This window comes from Cavia porcellus, unplaced genomic scaffold, assembly GCF_034190915.1.
Source record: "Cavia porcellus strain 051 isolate PalLab524CR breed Dunkin Hartley unplaced genomic scaffold, mCavPor4.1 scaffold_8, whole genome shotgun sequence".
Lineage (NCBI taxonomy): Eukaryota > Metazoa > Chordata > Mammalia > Rodentia > Caviidae > Cavia > Cavia porcellus.
Genome location: NW_026947491.1, coordinates 53066063 through 53081826, shown reverse-complemented (window position 1 = coordinate 53081826; position 15764 = coordinate 53066063). Strand labels below are relative to the sequence as shown.

General features: G+C 34.4%; 1 protein-coding gene across 7 annotated transcripts in view; it reads right to left on the bottom strand.

Moving 5' to 3' along the window:
• Positions 1 to 15764, bottom strand: part of Slc16a7 (solute carrier family 16 member 7) — a 177627-nt gene that overhangs the window by 65038 nt on the left and 96825 nt on the right. For all 7 annotated transcript variants that reach the window (XM_063255048.1, XM_063255049.1, XM_063255050.1 and 4 more), the window contains one exon: positions 6228 to 6474. In XM_063255048.1, coding sequence (XP_063111118.1) covers positions 6228 to 6444 — 217 coding nt within the window. In that variant the 5' untranslated portion in view covers positions 6445 to 6474. The remainder of the gene's footprint in view (positions 1 to 6227; positions 6475 to 15764) is intronic.

Genomic DNA, 15764 nt, shown 5'->3' with positions numbered 1-15764 from the left:
GTGCATGGCGCTCATCTCTTTCCATCCTTCTCTTGGGAAAAACAGAGACATATAACCACAGAAAGCCCCATAAGCATGATTGAATTCTCAACTTGTCTTTTTCAAGTGCCTGCCTCTCACTTTCACTCCTATGACAACTGACAAGAATAATATCCACAATAACTTTTTTCATTTTAGATGCTGAAGTCTCCCTCTACTCTCAGAGATCTGATGACATACCTGATGACTCCAGATATATCTTCATCATATAATCTAAAAATACTGTCTCACAGTCTGCTCTTGTATTTTTGTAATAACTACATAAGTTATATTACAGTTATTCAACAAGCTAAACCCTCATGTTTGTAATGATTAGTATAATCTAGGTTTTTCTGTACCACAATTTTCAAAAACTTAATTTTGTATAATTGCTCATTCAGAAAAATCTGGGGTATATCAAAGACCTTCATTCCCTTTGTAGCCATGTAATCTGCAGCACATTCACTGCAGCAGAGAAGAACAAAGGGAAGTGCACACCAGATCAAACTGCCGTGTCCTGGAGTCCAGGGTGATACCTGTCCTTCCCTTCCATTTCATTGGTCATTACTAGTCAACTGACCTCCACCAAAGGAGAGAAGCTGGGAGTACACAGGCATATGATCAGCACTAGTCTGCATCACACTGTACCATATTTCCTAGAAAAACTGTAGTAATATCTCCAATCATAGATAAAAATAAACCTCACATGACACTGGCACAAGATATTAAGGTCTGCTTGCACAGGATTGGCTAAGGGTACTTGCTAGAATTTCTGGGTTTTGTAAAGCTAGAAAGAAAGTCATAGTTATCTCAAACATAGGAATGGAATAACTTCTTTTTTATGGCTGTTAAGAGAAAGTACTGTATGAGTTATTTTAACAGTTACCCTATTCAGCAAAATATTTAGAGTACAAAGCAGAATAATATAGTGACTATATTTAAATTTTTAAAAGAACAGAAATATACACACTGTATATTATGGCCATCAACCTGCTACATTAAAGCCTTTTGTTGCTTTGCCTCCAGTAAAATAAGCTCTGGGGTCTAATATTTGGTTGTCGGCATACAGTGGTCCATCAAAAAACCATAACCTTTACTTTAGCATATTCAGTAGTCACTACTGATATAAAACAGAATAAATTATCAGAAAGACAAAGCTAAATTTATTCTTTAAAATGACTTATTCTTTCAAATCAGAACAGACAATACCAGGAAAAACACAAGAGCGACTTATACAGACTGGTAGCTCAAAATCTGTATTCAGTAACTGTACAGATAACCAGTAACTATCATTTGACAGAATAACAAACAAATATAGCAGTAAAATTTAATCCTGTCATCACTGTTTACAAAACAAATTCCTGTACCTCTCTAAACAATGTGAAAAGTTTAAACCGTAACGTACCTTCTACCTCTCTTTAGAGCTGTATTAATGGAGTGACCACTTAGCTTGACCTATGTGCTAAAAATTTCTAGAACTCCAGGAGACCATATGGATAGCCAGATGGGTTGCCGTAATTTAGTGCCATTATTCCAAGGATAAAGTAAGGTATAAACATAATTTGCATTCTCTCCCATTCTTCCTGCATATCTTTTATTAGTTTCATTTTTAATTCAGACTTCAGAAGGGAAGATAATACCATGCTACGAAGGCCCAGATGCCACCTAATTACTACAAAAGACTCAGGCCCCGACATCACAGGCCAGGCTCTGAACATGCTCCATCTTACTCAATGACCCCACCGTAGTGATTAATAGGCTTAGTGCTAAGCCCTAATGAATGTGTCAGATCTTGGATGTTCTTTGGGCTAATGTAATTAGCATTATGTTGAACAGAATATTTCAGTTACTTGGTAGACAGACTCATTATACTTCCTAGTAAACCATATGCCTTTTCACCACATAGTCTTTGAATTTATTTTATAGTCAACCAAAAAGGCCTCTATAAATAGCCATTAAATATTACGAAAAATTTAAATACTTTAAAATCAAATATGGATTTTTCACAACAGTAAACATCAATGTTATACACACAGAAAAGGTGGTTTTGAGACATGTTTGTTAAAATTCAAGTTTCCAAGGATACCAACAGAAATTCTGAAAAAAGGAGATTTATGATAAGGCCAAGGACTACACATTTTTACAAAGAGACTCAATATTTAGGAAGAGAAACTCTGTAAAATGCACTTGAAAGAAAAAAACAAAAAGCAACACAACTGAGTAATGGGACTTATCACTGAGCTTTGGAGTAACTGAATCTATTATATTTTTTATTCTAAACAGCTATGTATGAAAAAACATGATCTGTAACCACATAACGGAAACTTTCCATATTGAGATAATAACTTTAAATGTTCAAATTATTTTTGTTAAAAGATTAAAAACTAATTACAGGATCAGATAAGGATATTATTTTCAACAGGCCATGTACATATACAAGATCTACATCCAATAATGGATCTGACAGTTTCTATTCTAGGCAAGGGCCTGGGATTGCATTTCCAGTTTTATGGGAAAGGTCAATGGGTAACAGAATTTCTGTTACTTTTAACTTTCTTCCATAGCTTATGGGGGGCATCTAAAATGTTTTAGCCCTAACAAATAAAGACTTTTAGCATTTTTTCAAATACTTACTTGGCTTTATCAACATATTACCATTCTCCAGTTATTATACTAAATACGTTTATGTGTCTAGCATTGCTTTTTTAAAAGAATCAGATACTAAATTTTATCAATCTACGATCCTAAATATTTTAATGTAATTTTTCCCCAAATTTATAATATAAAACTATCATATTATTTATGAATTTCAAGAGTGCTATTTATCTTTTCAAATTCATACTTATATATTAAAAAGTAAAACAAGTTTCAATAAAATGCTAGCATTTACGAAAAATCTAGTATGGGTATTTAATTAATTTCATACTGGGAGTTTTTTGAGAAAATTGAATTATACTTAGGCACATTCTTATGTTTTGTTTGGATATATGCCAAGTTATAAAAGGCTGTCATATGACCATGGAACATTTGTACACATTTTGCTTCTGATGTTGGAGGAGGATTATAGAGGTATAAAGTTCTATGTAGGACTGGCAAGATGATATCCAATTTTGACTGATTCTTTCTTGAGGAAACCTGCTTTTCCTACTATTCCTGCATCTCTGCAGGACAATGTAAGATTTCTACCAAATGGAATGTGTGGCAGAAATGAAGGTTTTTTTCTGTTTTATTTTGTTTTCTTTTTAACTTAATTCAACTGAAATTTACTTTTAGCGGGGTGCTAGATGGGGATTTATGTTTATTTTAAATCAGGTGTCCAACAACAAGTTCATGGTCAAACTATCAGTTTGGCATCAGGCTTGTGATGGCCCATTCATTTGCTTGTTTATTCTACCCAGCACAGCTTCTGGAAGTCTCAGTTATTGTAGTTTTGCAATATGTTTTGATGTTGAGGGGGTGAGGACAATATCTGTTGATCATTTTGGTGTATTTTTACCTAATTGTTGTCCTGGGTACCATCTTGCATTTCAAGTCCAGCCATCCCAATAGTTGACCTCTCTGAGGAATTATTTTACTTTGCCATGTTGTTTTTAATTTTTGGCAAATCTTTTTTGTTCTCTGTTTTTTTCAGAGCAGTGTGTTCTTCACTTATTGACAATAGCCTCTCCTGACACCGAAGGTGCTTTAGGGGGAAACATCTTTGTATACAGAAACTTCAATTTATTCCTCAGCTAGATTTATGAACAGGACTAAACTGATGATTATTAGTAACTAGATAGACTTCCCAGGTTATATTAATGCTGTTGATTTTTCCAGACAGGCCTGATAAGATGATAAGTCCAGGACCCTGGTGAGTAGGGCTGGCCTTCAGAGCAGCAGACTCCTCCCAGCTGACTGTTAGGGTTCTCTCACAGGACAAAGGCCTTGCCCTTGTAGAGAGCATGACAGGGGGTTTGGGCTGTATGCTGAGAAATCCAGTGTTTTGTCCTACACGGGCAGCAGAAATGAAAATTATTCCTTCAAGAACTGGACACTCAATTATTCCATCCGGTCTTCCACACAGTCTATGTTCATTCTTTGTCCAGCAGATTGAGCAGATGTAGGGAACAGTAAAAAGTCTTGGGTAATGTAGAGCTACTAGATAAAATATGGCTACAAGGTACACAAGTGGAACATATAAATGGGATTTCAACCAGGGAGACTGCAAACAGTTCTGTTCAACTATCCAACAAAATGGGACAGTATATATACATCAGCTAGTATACATACTAGCTTGAATCTGTACTCTAAAAAAAAGCAGATTAATGCTAGCCTTACCTAAAAGTTATATAAATTTTTATCTTACCTATAAATTAACCAGTAATCTTTTCAACAGAAAAATATGAACATAACAGCATCTGAAATCTAAATACTGTCAGTCTATATCATGTCATTAGAGAAGCTGATTTTAGTCATGTTTGAGAGTGAGGAGTGGCTGGGGTTTAGCTCAGTGGCACAAGCACCTGCTTGCCAAGCACAAGGTTGGGAGTTCAATCCCCAGTTCCAAAAAAGAAGAAGAGTGAGAGGTAATCTTAATATTAACAGCTTTTGGAGCTCAGGTCAAGAAGCTTTTGTTGCTCTATCAAAGTATTATTAAAGAACACCTAAGCCACAGAAGAGAGGATCAAGCCCTCTGCATAATATCTATTCTCTCTATAATCATAGGGATAAAAGATACTGTCAGGATCCTTAAAGCAGTTACACATGAGAGTCTTAAGTTGCACATTAGATGATGAATACGTCATTGATATATCCAAAAAATGTTTCAAGGATTTATTGTAATGATAAAATAACTAACTAATCTTATGTTGAAATAGCTAAAAGTAATTTATAAACAAAATGAAAAACAAACACTAACACACACAGGCACACACAGGCGCACACATGTGAACACATACAGACACATACATCTCAGCATCAAATTCTTTGGTATTGCAGCGAAAAGATCTGAAATGTCGCTGAACAAATGACCGTGGCAGAGGCAGCATGTGAGTCATTGCAACCAAAGGGAAGAACACTGCATCAGGTGAGCAGAAAGCCTGGTTTAGAGCTGGCTCTGTCACTTTGTACATGTAATGAGGAAGACAGGCAGATAGCACAGTGATTAAATGTGTGAAGTCTCAATTCTTATCTGCCACTAATGAGCTGTTTTGACTTGGAAAAGCATTTCATATCTATTTCTTCAGCTACAGAATAGAAAAAAGATAACACTTATTTCACAGGTCATGGAGGAGATTAAGTCATATCACACATATCAAGTACTGAGAGGTTCTGACTAAAAATAAATACTAATAAATACTGGATATTATTACTAATGCTTTATATCTTTCACTAAAAGCCATGTTGTCTTTACTTGTAAAACAAAAATAAAACACTGAATAATTTATGTAGCTTTTAAAATTCTTACATTCTGAGCCCATAACTATCCCCTGGAATGGAATATCCAGTTGAGAAAATTAGAAAGTCCAAAATCCATATATTTTCAAGAATGACTTTAAAAAATAAATACGGCAGCCTGTAACCTGTTAAAATTAATCTAAAGATGATGGGTCACCTAATGATGCATGAATTTATTCAAAAAACAGAAGTGACACTTACTCGTTATCCCTCATGACTCTCACTTTCATTTTAACATAGAATGTAAGTAGGTAATCATCTGAAAACCATTTAAATAGAAAGGTGTCATCACCCAGTGAATCCTATAGCAATAAGGAATTAGTTTACTTGCTGAAACTTGAATGAGTCCAAAACATACATGAAAGCACTCCATTTGTACATATAAAATACTATCTGGGCTTATAAATTCTCAGCAACTTAAGTTTCCTTCTTAATCAGAAGAAAGCATTTCTGTTAACTACAGCAATGGTGAAAAGTGATACCAATACTATAATGTACCCTTTAATTTAAAATAAATGGAAAAGTGACTTGGAAATTATAGTATATAATTTAGAACATTTTGGTTTGGACAAATGAAAACTCTATTAAGACTAAAAATGAAGTGAATAGTTCAAGATGTTAAATTATTAAAAATTCATTTCTAATTATTCTTCTGATTAACTGAGCATAAAATGAATATAGGGCTTTTATATAACAAGATCATGTATGAAAAACATATGGCATAAGGGAACAGGTTTCTGAATCCAGAATTCTACTTATTCCAAGAATCTTACCTCCTGCATACATAACTGCCAGCATGATAGATGATATCCAAGCTATTTCACTGTAAGAAGTACTGAATATTTCCTGAATATCTTTGAAGAACACTGTGACTGCTTTGGGGAATGCATACGAAAATCCAATGGATATAAAGGCAGCTCCAACCACCACCCAGCCCCAGCCTCCATCAGGAGGTGGGTACTGAGGTGGAGCACTTGGTGTTGGTGGCATTACCAATCCTTTCTTTGAAACTCAAGTAACCTATACAAAAAGAGAAAGAAAGAATAGTTTAAATTATATTTCCATTTTTGAATATAACTCTTATTAGTAAGTGATCATTGTTCAGTAATAACTGTAGAATGATTTTCATAAGTATTTATAATACCATTGTGCTCAGAAAACTACCAGAAATTCACAGAAAAATGATATAAGATACATGACTTTAACCATGAACTAACAGGGGCTGGGGATTTAGCTCAGTGGCGTAACACCTGCCTTGCAAAGAAGGCAGTCATGAGTTCAATCCCTGGTACCGATTAAAAAAAAAAAAAAAAAAAAAAGAAAGGAACAATGAGCTAACTTAATAACTTAATCTGTTTATGGAGCAAAACTTACTCAAACTGAAGTTAAGAATTCAGATAAAAACTGAAGTGTCAAACTAAAAATAATAAAAGCTATCCCAACTTCATTTTCAAACAAAGAACATGATACTGACATAAAAATTAAAGTACAATAGTGTCTTAATCCAAAATGGTGACTTCAGGATTTTTGGTCCAAAGTACAAAAAAGAATCATATATTGAATCTAATAAATTATAAAAACTTAAATTAAGTACATTTTAGAATTGTTGACTTTTTTATTATTTTTTTTAAATTTATTACTTTGTCAATATTAAGAAGAAAAGGTAAAACAAATTTTCACAACAAAATAATGAAAAAGTAACAATTGTTGATAAATTACACAACATTATCTTTAGTCACTCAAGCACAAAATATGGGCATAAAAATTTCTTCAATCAATATTAGCACAACCTTTCCTATTCAGTGAACTAAGTGACACTAATGGTATAACTAACTTGCATTTTTTTCTTTTCCCTTCTATCCTTTCTCTTTTCCCCTATCTTAGTTTCTTCTTTTTATTGAACAGTTTCATTCCACTTCACAGTGACTATTGTATATTTTGAACCTTATGGTTTCACATATGTCACTGGGGAGTGATGTTTTTCAATCCTTCTGGGAAGATACACAGAAGGGGAATACCTGGGTTGAATGGGACCTCTAATCCTAATTTTTTTGAGGAAACTCCACACTGATTTCCACAGTGTTTGAACTAATCTACTATCTAACCAACAGTTGTAAAGGGTTTCTTTTTCCCTACAGATCCAGCAGCATTTTTTATTGGATGATATATTTTTTTTAAAAAATTAAATGATTTTTTAATGAATATGGGAGAGGATGAGATAAAAGAGGGCATAACAACATAACAATATAGGTTAAAGCATAACACTTTCAGCAACCTAGTGCTTCACCACCAAATAACCCGACTTAATAGTAGTTACCATAGTGTCTTTTTCTTTGAAATACTTGAATATAACTTCATATGCTATAGCATCAAATATATCAAGACTATGTAACACCATTCAAGTGGATGAAAGCATTGTAGAGTATTTAGAACCAGCTAACAGAAAAAAAAATGATCAATGGTTTCAATATTATCTCTTTGCCTATAACAATTTTTGTTTATACTACCACATACAATAAAGTCCAGCAAGTTACAACATAATAAAATCAATGGAGACAGAAGAACCATAGTTTGGTACGGCTTTAAGACAAGATGTTATTAAATCAGCACTAGCTGTTATTATGTCTTATTATCTTCAAAGTAGCTGTTCATTGCACCACCGGCCATGATATCAAACAGCCCAGAATAAACCCATTCCAAGTAATGAGTGACAATTTTATAAGGCTTCAAGGCATTTAATGGGGAATCATGGTTATCACGTACTTTTATATATTTGATTCATTTCCTACACTAGGGAAACTATTTGGTGTTCACAGATGCAAGTTTGATTTAATCACTTATGAGTATGGTTTCAAGCTGCGCCCATTTATTGATAAATACCTCAGTGTGGTCCTTCTTTATAGCTGAGTAGTACTCCATTATATAGAAGTACCACAGCTTTTTTATCTATTCCTCGGTTGATGGACATTTGGGTTGTTTCCATGATCTAGCAATTACAAATTGCGCTGCTATAAACATAGGTGCACATATATCACTTTGGTATGATGCTTTCAGTTCTTCTGGGAAGATGCCTAGTAGTGGAATAGCGGGAACAAATGGGACTTCCAATCCTAGCTTTTTGAGAAATCTCCAGACTGACCTTCACAAAGGTTGTACCAGTCTACATTCCCACCAACAGTGTAGGAGAGTTCCTTTTGCCCCACAGCCTCTCCAGCATTTGTTGTTGTTGGTTTTCTTGATCCTGGCCATTCTTTCAGGAGTGAGATGGAATCTCAGTGTGGTTTTAATTTGCATTTCCCTAATAACCAATGATGATGAACATTTTTTCATGTATTTATTTGCCATTTGTATTTCTTCCTCTGAGAAGTGCGTATCCATCTCAGATGCCCATTTTTGGATTGGGTCTTTGAATTTTGGGGGTCTGATTTTTTTTTAATTCTTTATATATTTTAGACAAAAGTCCTTTGTCTGAGGGGGAGTTCACTAAGATCTTTTCCCAGTTTGTGGGTTTTCTTTTGACTATGCTGGAGATTTTTTTTTGACTTACAAAAACTTTTTAATAAGAGGTAGTCCCAATTATTGATTCTGGGAAGTATTTCCCATGCAGTTTGAGTACTGTTCATGAATTCTCTACCTACCCCTATGTCTTCAAGGTTTCTACCTAATTTGTGTTCCAATACTTTTAGTGTTTCTGTTTTAATATTCAGATCTTTAATCCATTTAGATTTTAATGTAGTACATGGTGATAGGCTTGGGTCGAGTTTAGGTTTTCAGCACATGTAGAGCCAGTTTTTCCAACACCATAATTAAAAAGACCGTCGTTCTTCCAGTGAAACTGCTTGGCTCCTTTATGGAAGATAAGGTGGTTGAGTGTGTTTGTAGTTGTGGTTGTATCTTTTAATCTATTACATTGACCTTCAGCTCCGTTTTGGTTTCAGTACCATGTTGATTTTACTACTGTTGCTTTGTAGTATAACTTCAAGTTAGGGATTGTGATGCCTCCTGCCTTGCCTTTGTTGCTTAAAATTGCCTTTGATATTCTAGGTCTCTTCTGGTTCCAGATAAACCTTAGGAGTGATTTCTCTAGATCTATAAGGTATGTTGATGATATTTTTATTGGGATTGCATTGAATCTGTATAACAGTTTTGGGAGAATGGCCATTTTCACAATGTTTATTCTTCCTATCCATGAACATGGGATGTCTTTCCATTTTCTGAGATTATCTTCAATTTCTTCCTTCAGAGTATTATAATTTTCCCTGTATAGATCTTTCACTTATTTTGTAAGAGTAATTCCTAAATACTTCATTTTTTGGTTGCTAGTGTGAAGTGTGTGGCTTCTCTTATTTCTCTCTCTGTGATTTTGTTGTTAGTATATAAGAATGCTATTGATTTCTGAGTATTGATTTGGTACCCAGCTATATTACTGAATTTATTTATTATATCTAAGAGTCTTTCAATGGAATTTAGGGGGTCTTCCATGTAGAGTATCATGTCATCTGCAAATAATGACAATTTAACTTCTTCTTTTCCTATCTTTACCCCTTTTATTTCTCTCTTATCTAATTGCTCTGGCTAGTACTTCCAGTACTATATTAAATAGGAGAGGTGATAAAGGACATCCTTGTCTTGTGTCTGATTTTAAAGTAAAGGCTTTCAATTTTTGGCCATTTAGTATGATACTGGCTGTTGGTTTGTCATAGACAGCCTTTATTATATTGAGGTAAAGAGTATCTATTCCAATTTTCTGTAGAGTTCTTATCATGAAAGAATGTTGAACCTTATCGAAGGCTTTTTCTGCATCTATGGAAAGGATCATGTTATTCTTACTTTTGGCTTTTTTGATATGATGGATTACATTTATTAATTTACGTATGTTGAACTATCCCTGCGTCCCTGGGATGAATCCCACTTGGTCATGGTATATAATCTTATTGATGATTTGCTGCATCCTGTTTGCCAATATTTTATTGAGGATTTTTGCATCTGTGTTCATTAGGGAGATTGGTCTGTAGTTCTCTTTTTCGGTTGGGTCTTTCCGGGGTTTTGGTACTAGAGTAGTATTTGCTTCCAGGAATGACTTGGGAAGAATTGCTTCCCTTTCAATTTCATTGAAGAGTTTAAGGAGTGTCGGTATTAGGTCTTGTTTGTATTTCTTGTAGAATTCTGCAGTAAATCCGTCTGGGCCTGGGCTCTTCTTTGTAGGTAAGGAATTAATTATATTCCATAAGGAATTAATGTTCAATTTCATTGATAGAGATTGAGTTATTCAGCAGTTTTACATCCACTTGATCTAGCTTTGGTACTTCATATGTTTCTAAGAATCTGTCTATTTCTTCTGTGTTATCAAACCTTTGAGAGTAGAGGTTTTTGAAATAGGTGTTGATGATCTTCTGCATTTCTATTGAGTCTGTAGTGACTTCACCTTTTTCATTTCTTATTGCATGGATTTGAGCTCTTTCTTCCCTTCTTTTAATAAGGTTTGCTAAAGGCTTATCGATTTTATTTATTCTTTCAAAGAACCAACTTTTTGATTCGTTGATTCCTTGGATTATTTTCTTAGTCTCTATTGCGTTGATTTCTGCTCTGATTTTTATAATTTCCTCTCTTCTTTTGGCTTTGGGCTTGACTTGCTCTTCTTTTGCTAGCTGTTTGAGGTGTAGCATCATGCTATTTATTTGTATTCGTTCTATTTTCCTGATGTGGGAGCTCAGTGCAATAAATTTTCCTCTGAGGACGGCTTTCATTGCATCCCATAGATTCCACTAATTTGTATCTGTATTTTCATTTGTTTGTAGGTATTGCTTAATTTCTTTTTTAATTTCCTCTGTGACCCACTGATTACTCAAGAGTGTGTTATTCAGTTTCCATGTGTTTGTGGGATTTTTGCAACATCTTTTATCGTTGATTACTAATTTCATGGCGCTGTGGTCCGATAGCATGCAAGGGATAATTTCAACCCTTTTGCATTTATTTAAATATGTTCTGTGAATTAATATATGGTCTATTTTAGAGAATGACCCATGTACTGCTGAGAAGAATGTGTATTCTGTTGTTGTTGGGTGGAATACTCTGTATATATCTATAAAGTCCATTTGTTCACAGGTGCAGTTCAGTTCTTTTATTTCTTTGTTGATTTTCTTTTTGGTTGATCTGTCCATTGGTGTCAGTGGTGTGTTAAGATCTCCTGTCAGAATTGTATTACTACTGATTTGGTTTTACATTTCTGTTAGTACTTGTTTTATATAACTGGGTGCTCTGGAGTTTGGTGCATATATATTTAAGATAGTTATGTCTTCCTCTTGGACTTTCCCCCTAACCAGTATGTAGTGACCTTCTTTATCCTTTCTAGTCATTATTGGCTTGAAGTTGACTTTGTCTGCAAACAGAATAGCTACCCCAGATTTTTTGGGGAGTTCCTGTTGCATGGAATGTTGTTTTCCATCCTTTGACTTTGAGTCTGTGAATATCCTTTTGAGTTAAGTGGGTTTCTTGTAAACAGCATATGGTTGGATTTTGTTTCTTGATCCATTCTGCCAGTCTGATTCTTTTAATTGGTGTATTGAGACCATTTACATTAATAGTAAGAACTGTTATAAACTGGTTTATTTTTGACATATTATCTTTCTGGTGTTGCATGTTTATCTTTCTGCTCTGTTCAACTGTCTGCTTTGTTTAGTGGTTTTTTCCTAAATGTATCTAGGCTGTCTTTCAGTATTCTTTGCAGGGTTGTCTTGGTGATCATGAAGTTTTTTAGCTGATCTTTGTCATGGAAGTATCGTATTTCTCCATCAAATTTGAAGGACAGTTTTGCAGGGTACATCAGCCTAGGTTGAAAATCATTTTCTTTTTTTCGGATCTGAAATACATCACTCCATGCTCTTCTTGACTTTATTGTTTGTGCTGAGAAGTCTGCTGTAATTCTGATAGGTTTTCCTTTATAGGTGATCTGTTTTTTCTCTCTGACAGCCTTTAATATTCTATTCTTTTGTTCAATTTCTGAGATGGCCATTATTATATGTCTGGATGTAGATTTATTTTGGTTGTGACGATTTGGAGATCTATATGCTTCATTGATCTTGATATCAGTTTCCAATCTCATGTTTGGGAAATTTTCAGCTATTGCTTCTCTAAATATCCTCTTGACATCTTTTATGTTGTCCCCTTCTTTTTCATTTATCCCTATCAATCTTATGTTGTTTCTCTTTGCGTCATCCTGTAGGTGTTGAATTGTTATTTCCTGGTTTCTTGTTATTTTTAAAAGATCTTTTCTTTCCTGTTCACTTGTTGCAATCTTGTCTTCGAGGTCTGAGATTCTATCTTCACATTCATTGAGACGGTTTTTATAACTTTCAATGGAGTTTTTGATTTCCTGTATATGTCTTTGCATCTGTTTTATATATTCTGTTTGCTTCCTATACTGTTCATCCACGGATTCTATCCTTCCGTTTAGTTCCTCTAATTTTTTAACTGCCTCTTCTTTAGCTATGTTTAGCATCTGCTTCATTTCTTTTATCAATTCTTTTTTCATCTGAGAGAATATTTCTAGTTTGAATTCCTTCAGGGCTTCCCATACTTGCTTCTTTATTTCGGTTACCATTATTTCAGGTATTTCAGTCATGTGGCATGTATTTTCTTCTATGCACATGGCTCCTGGGCTTTCTTGGGATGGGCTGGATGTTTGAGATTGCATTTTAGACTTTCATTTGTCATTTTCCTGTATTTGGAAGCTTCAAGCGTTGTTCCAGGTGTGGGAGAGAGATCCAGCAGCCTGGGATGGGGTAACCTGCGATGGCCCCACTCACGAGACCCAGCAAGGAACTATGGCCTGCTCTTCAGGCCAGGAAGAGTGTCTCAGGCTGGGCGGAGCTCCCAGCCACTGCTGCCACAGTCTCTGATCTGGCCTGGTACCCAGGTCTGGTAGAGACCTGGCCTGGGTCCCCAGGTCATTGCGAAAGTTCCCGCAGGCTGGGCGGAGCTCCCAGCTGCTGATGTTACTCTTACCTTTCTGGTCTAGTCTCTGGTCTGGTGGGGAGCCTGTCTGGTCCCCCAAGTCAGCGAGAAAGTTCCTGCAGGTTGGGCGGAGCTCCCAGCTGCAGCTGCTACAGTCTCTGAACTGGGCTGGTCCCCGGGTCTGGTGGGAAACCAGCCTGGGTCCCCAGGTCAAGGCGAGAGTTCAATTTTTCACTTTTAATAATTGAGAGTACTTACAATTATTTCTTACTGCATAATGGTTAAACTAATAGTATTAGAAATTATATAATTCTATGCAGTTACATTAATTTTAATGCATTAAAAATGGATACTATATACTATACTTTTAATAATTCTATTTTATGTATTTTCATAGCAATGATATTCTTCCAGTCCCAAGAATAATATCTTTGTTGAAATGGGGCAGAAGAAAATTCTTTTGTTTTGGATATGCCTAAGAACATGTAACTTTTAGCTATAAGGTATAGGATAACCACTCTCCTGTGAAAGAAAATAACGTATAACCTAATACATTTTAAATCATGTAAGTTATTTATATAAATTATACATGTGTTAGTTCTCATATTTTTTATTGATTTATTCACTTATTTTTTGGTGGAGTGATAGCTGCTTACTTAGTTCTTGAAAGCAGTACAGTTGTTAATGTCTCTCAATATCTTCTTTGCAGTATTATCATTCCATTTGTAGGTGTCTTTCAATTGGAATGTAGAGAAAAAAGAGAGTCCTATTTGCTCTGGCATGGTAATATTTGAAATAAATTAATAAAAGCTAATTTTGTGACTTGCTTTCAGAAACCTTGGTATGTGACTTGGCCTACTGTCTTTTCAATTGTTTTCAGTTATACCCTTTAATGATGAGTGCAGAGATGGTTCTAACCTGATATTTTAAAATAAAAATCGCATATATTTAAGATGTAAAACATAACATTTGCTACATACACAGAGTAAAATGATTACTATCTATAATTTAATTAACATATCCATCTCTTCAAGTAGTTACCTTTTCTCTTTACTGCTCTGAGAATACCTGAAATCTTTCTTAGAAATGTTGTAGTATGCACATAGTATTATTAGCTATAGTCTTTAAGCTGTTCATTAGAACTTGGGACTTAATATCCTGCATAATGGCAAATGTATACCCTTGAACAATAGCTTCTCATTTTTACTATCTACCTTAACTGTAGAAATATTGCTTTACTCAGTGCTTCCATGAACTCAACTTTTTTAGATTCTGCACACAAGTGAGACCATACGGCACCTTATTTCTTTCTGTATCTGGTTTATTTCATTTACCATAACATTTTCCAGGTTTATTCACATGACACAAATGGTAGATTTTTCTTGCTACTTTTTGATCAATAATAATATTCGATTTCATTTTATTTGTAGATGAACTTAATTATATTGTAAAAAAAGGATGTATGTTCCCGTAAATCTTTATTTACAAACCAGTCTGAGGACTACAGGATGAAATTTCTACAGTAGAATATTAGAAAAACGCAGAAAAAAAACTCCAAATGACAAACATACTATTCTAAGAATGCACTATTCATTAAGAATTGTGCATATTTTATTTTTATCTATACATACATTTCTGATTAATTTAAATACTACTATAATCTTAAAAATCAGATATAATTATAAATACATTTTTATTGTTACGTTTTACTCATCTTTGTATTTTTTTTTTCTTTCAGCTACATAAATTTTAGGAAATACAGAAAATGTAAACAAAGTGTAACTCAGCCTTTAAAATTATCAAATAAAACCTTCAACTGCCACCAAGATTAAGAGAAAAAGAATTTTTTCTTTTGTCTATTTTTCATTTTCTTTTTACATATATTTAAAACACACTGTTTGCATATAGATACAGCAAGAAATGGTTATTTAAAGAGAATCTGAATTTAATATTGTAGAAGTCTTTGGGATATAAATGACAAATATTCTTTCCATTGTTTTAGAAACTATGGTTGTGAAGAAATGTTTATACTTTAAAATTTTTAAAATGCTAGGAGATACAGGATGATGGTTTGGTAGCTGACAACGGGGCTGAAAAATTCCTATCATCTAGAAACAAGGTAGCTATTGCAACAGCTTACAGCACCATGCTACTCACATGTTAGTGGCCCTACAGGCATGAACACCCCTTTGACACCAGCCACACAAAAGAATAGCACTTGGAATGGCACATGGTATGTAATACTTGACAAGGATAATAAATCACCATTGCTGGTGTATGTAAAACATTTTATGAGAAGTGCAAATCACTTTGATTTTTTCAAGAATATACAATGTAGTAAATTATAACTGACCAAA